This window comes from Ostrea edulis, chromosome 9 (genome assembly GCF_947568905.1).
Source record: "Ostrea edulis chromosome 9, xbOstEdul1.1, whole genome shotgun sequence".
NCBI classification, from domain to species: Eukaryota; Metazoa; Mollusca; class Bivalvia; order Ostreida; family Ostreidae; genus Ostrea; species Ostrea edulis.
In genome coordinates, this window is record NC_079172.1 from 32,482,388 (window position 1) to 32,497,904 (window position 15,517).

The 15,517-nt window shown below is 37.1% G+C and overlaps 1 protein-coding gene across 5 annotated transcripts in view; it reads left to right on the plus strand.

The window, feature by feature from the left end:
* LOC130050367 (uncharacterized) overlaps positions 1–9,869 on the plus strand; it is a 33,775-nt gene extending 23,906 nt beyond the window's left edge. For 3 of the 5 annotated variants that reach the window (XM_056150241.1, XM_056150243.1, XM_056150242.1), the window contains 7 exons: positions 2,434–2,530; positions 3,836–3,877; positions 5,838–5,935; positions 6,957–7,170; positions 8,119–8,409; positions 8,699–8,797; positions 9,368–9,869. In XM_056150241.1, coding sequence (XP_056006216.1) covers positions 2,434–2,530; positions 3,836–3,877; positions 5,838–5,935; positions 6,957–7,170; positions 8,119–8,409; positions 8,699–8,797; positions 9,368–9,513 — 987 coding nt within the window. In that variant the 3' untranslated portion in view covers positions 9,514–9,869. The remainder of the gene's footprint in view (positions 1–2,433; positions 2,531–3,835; positions 3,878–5,837; positions 5,936–6,956; positions 7,171–8,118; positions 8,410–8,698; positions 8,798–9,367) is intronic. The other 2 variants (XM_056150244.1, XM_056150245.1) reach the window with 1 other exon arrangement.
* Positions 9,870–15,517: the final 5,648 nt, after the last annotated feature.

Sequence of the window (15,517 nt, forward strand, 5' to 3'; positions counted from 1 at the left end):
TTACATATCTATTACTGAACCCTATCAAGTTGGAAAAAATTGTGTCAATTCAAACTTTGAAAGGGTTTTGCAGGGACTATATTTTGTGGCGGAAGGATTGACTAATCAAAAAGTTCTAAATCTGCGTGAAATTACAGTTTCTGTTTCATTCAATGAAAGGCGAAGATAACGAACAGTGATCAATCTCATAACTCCAATAAGCAATACAACATAGAGAGTTGGGCAAACACGGACCCCTGGATATACCAGAGGCGGGATCAGGTGCCTAGGAGGAGTAAGCGCCCACCGTGAGCCCTATATTCTGATCAGGTAAACGGAGTTAACCGTTACGGTAGTCAAAATCAGTGTGCCAAAAACGGCCTAACAATTGGTATGAAACACGTCAGACAGCATATATCTTCTATTTTTATACTCCTATTCGTGTATTTCAGTTGTACAATTTATGATACAAGTAGCTGAGACTTGGAAGTTGTTCAAATGATGTAATTTATTACTTTGGTCGATATATTTTTCCAAACAGAACACCGATTCATAAAAACGTTTAAATTAATTTACTCGAAATTTTGTATAAAAATTCAGTATTTTCGCCAATAGTTCAAACATTTGGTCTCTAACCCCAACTTTTTTTTTTAGTTCCAATTAAAATTTTAGACAAGATCTTGAAGATTATGTGAAATTTTAGAAATTGACATTATTCCTAATACGTCCTTTTAAACTCTCAAATTTGATATCTTGATTTTTTTTTTCATATATCAAGTGCAAAAAGGTCATCATTTATTTCCATTACTAGTATTAAACTTTTTTTTAATCTGTAGTGTTAGAAGACATGATATATTTTATGTAATGATTGATTTGTGTTGCTTATGTTGTGTTGACATCAACAGACAAATCAAGTTTTAATTGAATAAATTTAAATGCAAAAAGGTCATGTTTAGAACACTGTAACTCAAAAACAAGCGTTGTGACCCCTTTTTCTTTATAATTTCCTAATTCTCTTTCAATGTAGAAATCAAAAATATACATCCCAAAAATTGACACCTCTGATATGTCCAAGTCCGTGTTTGCCGAACTCTTAATTTTGTATTCCTTATAGGAGTTATGAGATTGATCACTGTTCATTATCTTCACCTTTATAGGAGTTATGAGATTGATCACTGTTCGTTATCTTTACCTTTATAGGAGTTATGAGATTGATCACTGTTCGTTATCTTCACCTTTATAGGAGTTATGAGATTGATCACTGTTCGTTATCTTCACCTTTATAGGAGATATGAGATTGATCACTGTTCGTTATCTTTACCTTTATAGGAGTTATGAGATTGATCACTGTTCTTTATCTTCACCTTTATAGGAGTTATGAGATTGATCACTGTTCGTTATCTTCACCTTTATAGGAGTTATGAAATTGATCACTGTTCGTTATCTTCACCTTTATAGGAGTTATGAAATTGATCACGGTTCGTTATCTTTACCTTTATAGGAGTTATGAGATTGATCACTGTTCGTTATCTTCACCTTTATAGGAGTTATGAGATTGATCACGGTTCGTTATCTTCACCTTTATAGGAGTTATGAGATTGATCACTGTTCGTTATCTTCACCTTTATAGGAGTTATGAGATTGATCACGGTTCGTTATCTTCACCTTTATAGGAGTTATGAAATTGATCACTGTTCGTTATCTTTACCTTTATAGGAGTTATGAGATTGATAACTGTTCGTTATCTTCACCTTTATAGGAGTTATGAGATTGATCACGGTTCGTTATCTTCACCTTTATAGGAGTTATGAGATTGATCACGGTTCGTTATCTTCACCTTTATAGGAGTTATGAGATTGATCACTGTTCGTTATCTTCACCTTTATAGGAGTTATGAGATTGATCACGGTTCGTTATCTTCACCTTTATAGGAGTTATGAAATTGATCACTGTTCGTTATCTTTACCTTTATAGGAGTTATGAGATTGATAACTGTTCGTTATCTTCACCTTTATAGGAGTTATGAGATTGATCACGGTTCGTTATCTTCACCTTTATAGGAGTTATGAGATTGATCACTGTTATCTTCACCTTTATAGGAGTTATGAGATTGATCACTGTTCGTTATCTTCAATTTTTCACAGTGTACAGTGTATTTGAATTTGCTCTTTATTCCCCAAACATCGGAGATTGGTTTTGATTTTTTATGATCTCTCTGCCTCACCTTGTATAAGGAATGAACTAATCAAAAGTACATTTAGACACTTCGTGAATTTCCACATATGTATCGTGCTTTGTATCTGATTTTTGATTTGACGAATAAATCTGAAGAAAGTAATATATCTCATGGACTAGAATTGTGTATACGCTGTTTATTTGTACATATATTTTGTGTAATACGAACAAAGTTAAAGCGAAAAATGAGCAACAAACTTTTATATCATTATTTTTCAGTCAGGACAAATTTACTGTTTCCTGAAGTCGTGTGACGTCAGAAAACATTGTAGCAAGTTTTACCAGTCACCAGATACGTGTTGTCCTATATGTGTTGGTAAGTGGGAATAGATAGCACATCATCAAAAACAGCGCCACTAATTAGTCCTGTGTGTGTTGGTGAGTGGGAATAGATAGCACATCATCAAAAACAGCGCCACTAATTAGTCCTGTGTGTGTTGGTGAGTGGGAATAGATAGCACATCATCAAAAACAGCGCCACTAATTAGTCCTGTGTGTGTTGGTAAGTGGGAATAGATAGCACATCATCAAAAACAGCGCCACTAATTAGTCCTGTGTGTGTTGGTGAGTGGGAATAGATAGCACATCATCAAACACAGCGCCACTAAGTCCTGTGTGTGTTGGTGAGTGGGAATAGATAGCACATCATCAAACACAGCGCCACTAATTAGTCCTGTGTGTGTTGGTGAGTGGGAATAGATAGCACATCATCAAACACAGCGCCACTAAGTCCTGTGTGTGTTGGTAAGTGGGAATAGATAGCACATCATCAAACACAGCGCCTCTAATTAGTCCTGTGTGTGTTGGTAAGTGGGAATAGATAGCACATCATCAAACACAGCGCCACTAATTAGTCCTGTGTGTGTTGGTGAGTGGGAATAGATAGCACATCATCAAACACAGCGCCACTAAGTCCTGTGTGTGTTGGTGAGTGGGAATAGATAGCACATCATCAAACACAGCGCCACTAATTAGTCCTGTGTGTGTTGGTGAGTGGGAATAGATAGCACATCATCAAACACAGCGCCACTAAGTCCTGTGTGTGTTGGTGAGTGGGAATAGATAGCACATCATCAAACACAGCGCCACTAAGTCCTGTGTGTGTTGGTAAGTGGGAATAGATAGCACATCATCAAACACAGCGCCTCTAATTAGTCCTGTGTGTGTTGGTAAGTGGGAATAGATAGCACATCATCAAACACAGCGCCACTAATTAGTCCTGTGTGTGTTGGTGAGTGGGAATAGATAGCACATCATCAAACACAGCGCCACTAATTAGTCCTGTGTGTGTTGGTGAGTGGGAATAGATAGCACATCATCAAACACAGCGCCACTAATTAGTCCTGTGTGTGTTGGTGAGTGGGAATAGATAGCACATCATCAAACACAGCGCCACTAATTAGTCCTGTGTGTGTTGGTGAGTGGGAATAGATAGCACATCGTCAAAACAGCGCCTCTAAGTCCTGTGCAATGAACCCAAATAATAGTCACGTTTCTTAACTGTGCTTTTTTAAATTGTAAAACTGCCGCGGGTTTTCTTGGTAGCTTACATGCACGAGTAGCTAAGCAGTAGCGGCCGGGTGTGGACACATGCATGAGCTTATGACCTTTTTATCTCTAGATAACAAAACAAATGACAAAATAGAAAGAAGGAAACCAGAAGGTATGTTTAACAAATTAATAATAGCAATACCTGTAGATTTAGCATACTAATGATAGCAATATCTACAGGCTTAGCATGTCAATAATAGCAATGTCCACAGATTAACCATACTAATCATAACAATATTTACAAGTTTAGTATGCCAGTAATAGCAAAGTCCACAGTAGATAGGTTTAACACATTTAAAATATCAATGTCAACATAGCATGTCAATAACAACAATGTCCAAAGGGTTTTACATGTCTCTAGAACAAGAACAATTTAGGCATCAATATCCACAGGTTTAGCATATGACTAACGGTATAGCATGACTAACAGTATAGCATATCAATAATAGCATGACTATCGGTAGAGCATATTAATAATAGCAATGACTATATACCTGCATATATTATGACAACAATTACATTTTGTTTGTAGATCAGCAAATTTAACTATATAGTACATAGCATGATTAATCTTCGATTGCAAGAATCAGGTGAATTCCAATTGATTTGACTCTATTCTATATACACTATGTATCTCTTTCGTCAATCTCTGTTTGGAAGCTCCGGGTATCTACAAGGATGTAAGATCGGGTGGGCGGGTAATGTAAGATCGGGCGGACGGGTAATGTAAGATCGGGGGGTGGGTTAATGTAAGATCGGTGGGCGGGTAATGTAAGATCGGGGGGTGGGTTAATGTAAGATCGGTGGGCGGGTAATGTAAGATCGGGGGGTGGGTTAATGTAAGATCGGGCTGACGGGTAATGTAAAATCGGGCGGACGGGTACAAGTTCTACAAATTAGTACATGTAGCTTGTACCCGAGTCTGTAGTGGTATCCATATGTTATGCCCTATATATAAATTAACACGTGTGTTTGCAAATGAAAACAACAGTGGTAATACAATGTGATTATAGCATGTCCTTCGACATGTTAAAGTAGTTTGGACATTTGAACTTGCAAGTACATTTGACGCATAACTGACATACATGTATACAAAAGAACCTAACGTAATGTCATGCCTGACTATTTTTAACACAAGTACTATATCATAAATATAATCTCTTGCTATATAAACCTCTTAGCGATTTCAAGAGTTGTCACGTGACCATTGGCATCTGGCTTCTCGAAGGTTGGATTAACTTTGTAATTGGATATAGCAATGGCCGTCGATTTTTTTGTAAAATTAGTGTTCTTGACATTGGGGACTTTTACGCTCGTGGTGTTTTCGGATAATGCTGGACGTAAGTGTCAAGAGTTTCGTTAACAGCCGAAATGTGGGTTATAGTAGACTTTTGAAGTGAGTCAGCGTTCAATTGATAGATTCCTTTTAAGCAAGTTGCTTCTTCTCCCGACAAAATATTCGTTTCGATTAGTGTTCGGCTCCGGTATTGCTCATCTTAATTACTATTCATCTCCCATGGGTAGTAAGCAAAATAACCATGAATTGATACTGTGCAGCTGTAGTGAATATTCATGTAAAGAAAACTTATTTCTGAATGATGACTGAGTGAGACACACCTACAGAGAGATGAAGAAGCTTATTCACAAGGTCAAGGTCGTGTTTGGTGAAATTGTTTGTTTACCTAGCCCTTCAGGGAGATTTATAGTGACCTCAAACCCTGTTCTTGTTTCCCTTGTATAGTATAATGGTGGTATTCGCATGCCATATAGTATTCACGATATTGTTGTCTTTGTTGATAATTAAAGTACAAATGTAATATAAAACCAGATTTCCTATTGGCATCGCTGATAAAATACAATTTAACCATTATGTAGAATACCTTTTTCATTATCTTAAACGCTAAGGAAACGAGTAAGCTTATACCTGTATCACTCTCATACTCCAGATGGAAATAATCATAATGTAATGTCAATTTTTTTTTTATAAAGATGGCATTCGAGTACTCTCGTACTCTGTGGAAATACTGTAATGTTTGCCTCTGCTTTCACTTCTTTTTTCTTTATTTTGGCAGATTGCACAGATGGTACTGGACAAGAAAGGAAGAATGGCACAGTCTGGTCCCCGGATGTTGCCGGGGAAACAAATCCTTGCATAACTTGCACATGTTTGGTAAGTCCATGTTTAGGACGTAAGGTGTGTATCATTTTAATGTCTCAACTACAGGAGACCACCCATTCCAACGCGTACAATTTTCTGCTGCGTAAAATTTCTTTCAGAAATTCTTGTGTTTGTTGGTTTGTGTTGCTTTTTTTTCTGTAGTCAACATACGCGTAGTAAATTCGGTTTTTATTGCAATATAGGTACAAGGAGACTGAACCTTTAAAGGTGTGAAATATAATTCTGAAATAAGAAATTGTCATCAATTGTCAATGTAAAATGAAAGGAGATATGTTAAATTTCGTATTCCCAAGGATAGTGGGCCGGGAAACGATACACATAAATGCCTGCTTTAGTGTGACCCACCGGAAACGGTCTACCGCACAGGAAATGGCATACATTGTATGGTGCTATATATTGCGACACACAGGAAGTAGTAAAAACGTTATGATATAATGAGTGATAGTGGAAACGGGGGTTATTTTGTCACCATTGTGTATGGTTTGTGAGTCTTTATGATAAATATGATATGAACAGTCTATTCTTTTCAGCTCTAAATTATCATTTATGATTACGGTACCACATCTCATGAAAAGGCCCTAACGGTTTATGAAAAATAACTAATCTGATTGGTTGGATGATTTTGAAGGATAAACATCATATTACCTCGAAATTAAAAATATCTTCCACCTCTTCGGAACCTCTCCAGCATTTCTCTTCTGATTCTATATTGTTGCACACATTAAAACCAGATGTAATAAAATAATCATTGTAACGTCAAAATATCAAGTCATTCAAAACTAAATTTGTATTTTTCATACTACCGGTAAATAAATTATTGCGTTGCGCTCAATGGAAATGAATTTTCTTGAATGAATGAACGTCTACCCCCACCAGCATAGAATTAAATATACATGTACATGTACCTCTCAAGACACTTTGTTTGTTCATCCTGCTTTTTGTTTGTGAATTTACATTAGTTCCTTGTGTATCATAAATGAAATTTTGTGAAAATAAAATTTGATGTTAACAGAATGGTGGCATTACATGTGAGAGGGAGATATGTCCGAAGTTGCAGTGTGCTAACAGTAAGAGTTACCCTGTGGCGGGCAAGTGTTGTAAAACGTGCGATAAACCCAGGAAGAAAGGAGGAGTCTGTAAGAAGGACCGAAAACGGAGAAAAAAATCCCGAAAAAATAGGAGGAAAAACAGAAGGAGAAACAGAAAGGGACGGAGTAAGCGAAAAGGTACTAAATAGACCAATTACTTAGTACCATGAATTTATAATAGATTTAGGGGTAGTCTGGGATACTAATATATATGTACATACCGTAACCAAATTAATCGTAGTAAATGAGAATTTTTCAATAATACGATCCGGGCTAGAATAGGTCCTCAGTACCCCTTGCTTGTCGTAAGAGGCGACTAAATGGGGCGGTCCTTCGGATGAGACCGCAAAAACCGAGGTCCCGTGTCACAGCAGGTGTGGCACGATAAAGACCCCTCCCTGCTCAATGGCTATAAGCGCCGAGCATAGGCCTAAATTTTGCAGCCCTTCACCGGCAGTGGTGACGTCTCCATGAGTGAAATATTCTCGAGAGGGACGTTAAACAATATTCAATCAATAATACGAAAGATGGGAAATAGATATTTCTGTACAATTCTTTATGTTTGATAGCATGTACATGTGGTTTGTGGTAAATGTGTACACGGTGTTTGTCTGAGTGTTGTGTGTGTACGTGCTGCTTACCACATGTTGTATATAGCGGTTCTCCATGTAAATGATGCATAACTGTGTGTGTTCTACATGTATACCTGATGTTTGTCGGTACATATGTACATTTATATGATGTTTTGTTCTGATTGAATATCACCACATATACATGTATGAACCACAAGCAATTGTATCGCTTGGGTTCGAATTTACTATTAAATTTTACTCTTTAATAATAAATTCGAACCCAAGCGATACAATTGCCTGTGGTATGGACATAAAATTCACTGTATGTGTTTTATAAGTACAACCGTTGCAAATGTACGCAACAATTGCATATCAAATTAAAACATGTAGTTGTAATATGATACATGTATATTGAAAAATATTTTTTTAAAGGTTGGAACATTTATTCTTTTTTATCGTAATTGCATGACATACCGTTCGAATCAGTGCTAATAATTAGTCATTCTAATTTCAGATGGTCGTAGAAATAAAAAGAAAAACAGAAGAAGGCAGAGAAAGAAATCGAAGAATTGTATTAGAGTGCAGCATAATGTGACAATGGCTGATAAACAATGCCCTTCAATTCAGCCGACAGATGGCGCTTTGCCTTGTCATTATAACAATATGTGTTTACCAGCAAAGACTGAGTTTATAATTTACCGCTTCATAATTCGCGGTGACAAAAAAGCTGATGACACTTTAATTATTGCATTTGATAATGTGAAGACCCATCTGGTAGAAATCTGGAAATATGTTATAAGTAAAGGTATGTAGATTTAATTTCACCCCTTATTGTTTGGGTATATAGTTTTCAATGAAACCTCTGTATTTGCGCTGTATACAATGGTTAATAGTTCTGTAATTTAATTAAACATGTCACCAATGATTTAGGCCGACATAGATCTTCAAAACTTACTTCATTGTTCAAATGTTTCATGGAAGGGAAATTACTCGCAACACTCATATCGGAGGAGGACTCGTACAAGTTCTGCCTAGGTTAACATCGATTCGCTCTAATATTTGTAACTCTGCGCATTTTCTTTTGGTTATTTCAGATAAAATAAAACAAAGACAGGAGCTGAACAAATGCGCTTCCTCTTCTTTTAGGCGCCAGGTGAAATCTTCCAAAGCCATTTTGGGAGCTGCTAGCGTCAGTAAGTATGACGTAATCAGTAGAAACCTAAATATGAAAACGATTATAGACACTCCAGGATCTGTATGCCTTGTTTACAGTGATATTTCCTCCTTGTTCACTACACATATCATAGCCAAAAACCGACGTAAATGTAAATGTAAATATTTACGACTTGTTCACTACACATATCATAGCCAAAAACCGACGTAAATGTAAATGTAAATATTTACGACTTGTTCACTACATATCATAGCCAAAAACCAACGTAAATGTAAATATTTACGACTTGAAATTATCGACATAGTAGTTACAAATATTTAACATTATCCCCCTTGAAGCAAAATGTTTATAGTAATTTGCCATGCGGTGTGTGTGTTTATGCGTTTCAATCAATGTAATGGACGTAGGAAATTCCTTTATCAATTCCGAGTACAGTCTTGTACTATCTACAAATACACAAAGACTGTTTAAGTAATGACGTACCGACTGATTTCTTTGTGGGCATGGGGCTTTGCGCTTTGTGAGACCTTTAATATTATTACTTTATTATTTTCTAGGCATTTTTTCACCAAATTATTTCTTTTGACAGAGTCGGTAAAGGACTTTCAGCGGAAGCTTCGACGTGGTCTGAAAGGGTGTGAGAAGAAAAAGAAAGGTTGCCGATTACGGACGGTCCGTAGACAAATGGTGTGCTTTGATCTGGAGGACATTGACGTAGTCAAATGCAAAAACTGAGCGTTAAGAGCTAACTCTAGCGACAAATAAGGCCTGTCGTTACTCCCTACATATGCAGAGGAGGGACATTATTCTTGGTGATAAAAGTGTACCCTCCCAGAATCACGTGGAGTGATTACGTACCACTGTCCAACTAAAAATTCCATGTGGTAGATGTTATTGACTACTGTCGTTATTTACTGCTTGTTAATTTCAATTTGTTAATGATCGGGTAAAACAAACTATTATTGTTTATCATCCACTTTTGTACATAGCTCACTGTCAAGTTCTGTTTTCTATTTTATCTGTTTTCATGTTGCACTTTATAACTGCCATTTGTACATGTATTTATGACATTAAATTTGATGATGTTAAAATGTAGTTGGTTATCCATGAAATCTAGAAATACCATGCAACAAATACACGTCTTTATATACGTATAAGCATATAGCATAAGGGGTTCCTTTTGATTTTCAAATAAGAGCTCTCAAGGACGATCCATCAATGTATAACATTTGTAATAAATTACAAAGTGGACAAACACAAAATTTGACAAATCTAATTAGTACATAAGATGCCTATGTACAGGCCTTAGCAGTCACCCATGTATAAGTTAAAAGTATCACTAGCCCCAAAGGCTATGTCATTTAGAAAAAAAAATCTCTTTTCTATATCCAAGCTAAATTCTAATATTCAGCAACGGTGCAAAAACAAGATGTCGGTGCTCTTAAAACATAAATGCCCCCAAAAAGTGTCTATATTGATGAAATACTGTACATGATATGATATTAATAACATTAACACTACGTGGCTATTTTGAACCCTTCCTAGAGTTTAAAAAAACACCCTGGGGTTGCGAAATTCACATGCAATTTTGGTACATGTACATCCTTTTCCGCTTTTCCTAAATATGCATTTAGTTTTTATACCATACCATCAAAATCAAATCTTTGAAATGATAAAGACAATAGTCACGATGATTATGTTGGACCTACCACTGGGATCGAGAAATTTACAACTTTTGTAAAGACCTACCTACTCCGTCTATTTATCTATTTAGTTTCAATTTATATGTAGTATCAGCAGCATTAATCAAATATGTTATTAAATGTTCTACACATAAACACTATATACTGCACTAATGTTCTACACATAAACACTATGTACTGCGATAATGTTCTACACATAAACACTATGTACTGCAATAATGTTCTATACATAAACACTATATACTGTGATGAAGTCGGATGCTCTACCCCGGGGGTCATGAAATTTACCATTTTGGTACTGGCCTTCCTGCTCTACATCACTATGCATTTAGTTTTTCTTTTTGCAGTTTTTACCCTGTCCCAAATGCTCCGGGGCGCAGGCGTCCTGAAATTTACAAATGTTGTCACCCTTGTCCCAAAGATGCCTCATACCAAATTTGGTAGTTACGTTCAATGCTTAATATATACATATATATTTAATCACTACGACCATTTTGGCCCCACTCTGGTACCAAACCCCTACCCCTGGGATCATGAAATGCACAATTTGGTAGAGGCCTTCCTGCTCTACATGAATATGCACTTAGTTTATCATTCAGATGTGCGGTTGTAGAGAAATTTTTGAAACTTGGTCAATTTTTGGCAGTTTTGTTATGATATACATCAAAACGTAGACATGACGTCACATATCATCTTATCCTGCTTCCCATCAACATTGCACTTCGCTAAACATTACGCCTATATAGAGAACTGAATTTTCGATGTAGGAGACACACATTCACAGGATTATCCCGTTAGAATAGGTTTCCAATACCCCTCACATGTCGTAAGAGATGACTAAATGGGGCGGTCCTTCGGATGAGACCGCAAAAAAAAAAACAAAAAAAAAAACACCCCAAAAAACCGAGGTTCAATGTCACAGTAGGTGTGGCACGATATAGATCCTTCCCTGCTCAAAAGCCGTAAGCGCCGAGTATAGGCTTAAATTTTGAAACCCTTCACCGGCAATGGTGACGTCTCCATATGAAAAATTATCGAGAGGGACGTTAAACAAGATACAATCAATAAATCAACATTCACAGGATGAATATATATGTACACTGAAGAGTACGGGGAATAAAGTATATATAATGGATAAGTACATGTACGTATTCGTATTACCAAGGTCAGGGGTCAAATGTTGGGGTTTTTATTTTCATTGTTTAGAGATATATTTGCATCAACTTCTTCTTTGTGCTGTAACTATTTTATTTTATCTTCTCATTATTTTAATTCATTGAATGAAACTGCAGTTTGCAACTGGGGTATATATACAGTGGCGGATTTAGAGGGGGCGCAGCCGGCGCCCCCCCCCCCCCCCCCCCTAAAATTTTCAAATTTAAGGTAAATCGCTGTATCTTGTTTCGGAAAATGTACTAAACGATAAAATAAGCAATAATTTCTTCCACTCAAGGAGAAATAAATGACAAAATCCTTTGATTTCTTGAATTACTTTATTAGGGAGAACTTAATTTAAAAAAAAAAAAAAATTGGATCATTTTATAAATTTCACCTTATTAAAATGTTAGAAAATAGTACAAATGACTTAATAGGAAAAATATTTCAAGCCCCATAAAATCTGTAAAATCCAGGAGCTTCTGGGTGCTTCGCCCCCTGGACCCACTGCCTCGTAAAGTGGCGCCCCCGTAACCACAATTCCTGGATCCGCCCCTGATATAGGCCTATGTATAATCATAATCGTTGCAGAATGTCCTTTCAAAGAAAGACAACTCCAGAGTATTAATAAAAGGCACGGACAATCTTCTATGCACTATTTGGACATCATTTATTAAATTTTTTAATAATCCATACTATTTCCTTTATTATATAGGGTTCCAGCCTTCTATGGCAAATGTAAAATTCCTAAACTGTCCCACTGTTTCCCCTGAATAATGTTTCATTGACAAGAAAAAGATGCGACTAGCGGTGACATTAATGCATTAGATTAAAGGACATCATTTAAATAGTAAATATTCTAAAAACACTTTCATAGAACTCCCCAAAGGATAAATCACTCTCAGCAAACATAAGCGAGTTCGTACTTTTGTGGTACTTTTTATACACAAAATTTCAGTGTTCAGTTACACCCAGGGGCTCGTCACGAATTTTTGTCTTATTAAAATTGGACATCGTCTACTCTATAATTACTCTTAGTCTCTACAATTCTAAATATAGAATAGAGAGGGTCAATTTGTGACGAGTCCCTGTGGTTACACAGCTGTTCCACTGGGTAAAAATACATGTACGAGAGTCAGCAGCGATAGCCATACACACACGTGATACCTGTTCATCGAAGGAAGGGCAAAATTAGGGAGCTTTCTTTCTTGCAGAAGCTCTATGTGAACGACTTGATTGATATGTGTCTTATTATTAGTCCTTTGCCTGCAGCATCGATGCTGGGAGAGTAAATCCAGATATACTGGCCTGTATCAAATATATTTCTGCTAGTGTTTCCAACGTCAGTACCCCTTGCTTGTTGTAAGATGCGACTAAATGCGGCAGTCCTTCGGATGAGACCGCGAAAACCGAAGTCCTGTGTCACAGCAAGTGTGGCACGATAAAGAACCCTCCCTGTTCAAAGGTCGTAAGTGAACAAATTTTTAAGAGGGACGTTAATGAAGATAATATCAATCAATCCATCCAACGTCCAATCAATACTTAAAGCTGACATGGTATTATAAATGTCATGTAAAAGATATCCAATCTATCGGATACCGTGTACACTTTATTGTTCTAGCCCACAAAGCGCACATATCGTCAACGATAGATACGCATACTACTACGTGCACCTTGTGTTAATGTTGTTTAAGTTCTGTAGCCTTAAAACGTGCCAATAAAAATAGGCATGACGAAAACTATTTCAGAGTAAATAATATAAAAGTGTGACTGAAATATGCACCAAAACACAGATAAGCACTAAGGTCCACATTGCATGTAAAGCAGGCAGGACAATTTACCATGTAAAATTTACTGATCTCTATAAACATTGGTGGATATAGAATCGTTTAAAAAAGCGCATGTGCAATATGTAAAGTGGTTTCACCTAATTTTAACATATTTTAGTACGTTTCCGTATTAAAAATTTGACTGTCGACAGTTGTTTTCATCAGTGGGATCTTCATGACACGGGGAAGTGCAATCATCTCATCTAGACGACTATCCACTACAAGACAAATAATTTCTCAAAGAAGAAACTTTCCAATGTGTAAAATTTTCTAAAGTTAACGTTTAGTCGTCTCTATCCATGACGTCAAATGGTTGTATGATGCGCACAGTGCAGTGTGTTGTAGTGTTTGTCCTTGTCGCTCTCGCTTTCAGCCCTCCCATTGACTAGCAGCCTTGTGTTGCGAAAGTGGGAGCAGATTATGTCAGCCTCCAATGTGAGTTATAGTCTCTCGTACAGCAAGACCTGTATGGCCAGATATGGACTCCTCCTCGAGGTGTAGGATGGTAAACTGGGTACCTCAGGGCCCCAGGCTGAACCACAGGGTTTCGGAGGTGACTAGGCCCCCAGATGCATGACATGCATGGCCCACCGAAGTGTGGATATGCCCTGGTGTCTGCAAACCTAGTCCACAGCTATGGGTAAATAGTCGGCTAGATGATGACCGTTAACCTTGGATTGGTAACCCATCTACGAGAGAAAACTCTAGACAAATCCGGGCAGATCTCGACTCGTGAGCCCTGAGAGGCAACAGATCTATAGGAAGGAAATCTAGAAAAATCCTGGTCCTCCTAGATGGGGGTTGAGCATGAGGCTAATAACCTCATCTTATAAAAAACAGCCTTATTACAGAAATCAATACAAGAAATCAAAATACAGCAGGAATCCTTGAGGAAACGAGTTGTTTAGGTCTAAACAACTGTATGAATGTTCAAGGAGAAAGCCCACAGAGGGAGTCCTTACGCAGGAATTGTAGCCTCATGGATCCCGAAAAACCCATCAAGCTTGGCACGTGGAACGTAAGGACCATGTACCAAGTATCAAAAACAGCCCAGGTCATCAAAGCAATGGAATGATATCGAATGAATATGAGTTACCGTACCTATACTGGATTCCTAAACTATCTTCGCTCCTCACGAAAATGTTAACAGATGTGAAGGAGAAACTTCAAACTTACTGTGCGACTACATATGCCAGAGGTGGTGTTAATCAAATGTGGATTCTAAAAAATTCTAAAGAACTTTTAGTAAACTTGAAATCACAGAATTTTTCCCAAATCAATAGCATTAAAACCTATGACTTTTCAACACTATACACGACCATTCCTCACGATAAATTAAAGACTAGACTTTTTGACATCATAGACAGTTGCTTCTTCAACAAAAACGGAAAACGGAAATATTCATATCTAGTGATCAGTCATTCAAAAACTTACTTTGTTAAACACCACTCTGATTCCACGCACAAGTACTCTGAAGTTGAAAGAAAAAATATGCTAGAGTTCCTCATTGACAATATCTTCGTGGTCTTTGGTGATCAGGTCTTCCAACAGTCTGTTGGAATTCCCATGGGCACGAATTGTACTCCTTTGTTAGCTGACCTGTTTTTATATTCATATGAAGCAGAATTTATTCAAAAACTTCTACGTGAGAAGAAAAAATCTCTCGCTGTGACCTTCAATTCGACTTTTTGATATATCAATGACGTTTTGTCTATTAACAATGATAGCTTTCATTCATATGTCGATTTGATATATCCCTGTGAGCTCGAAATAAAGGACACCACAGAGTCGTCCACTTCTGCTTCATACTTAGATATTTTATTGAAAGTAGACATTAACGGCAAACCGACAACTCAACTGTATGACAAACGGGATGATTTCAGCTTCTCCATCGTCAACTTCCCATATTTGTGTAGCAATATTCCATTATCACCTGCATCTGGTGTTTATATATCTCAACTGATTCGATATGCAAGAGCTTGTTCTGGGTATAGTCAGTTTTTAAATCGAGGTAAGCTACTGACAAACAAGTTGATGGTACAGGGATTTCAA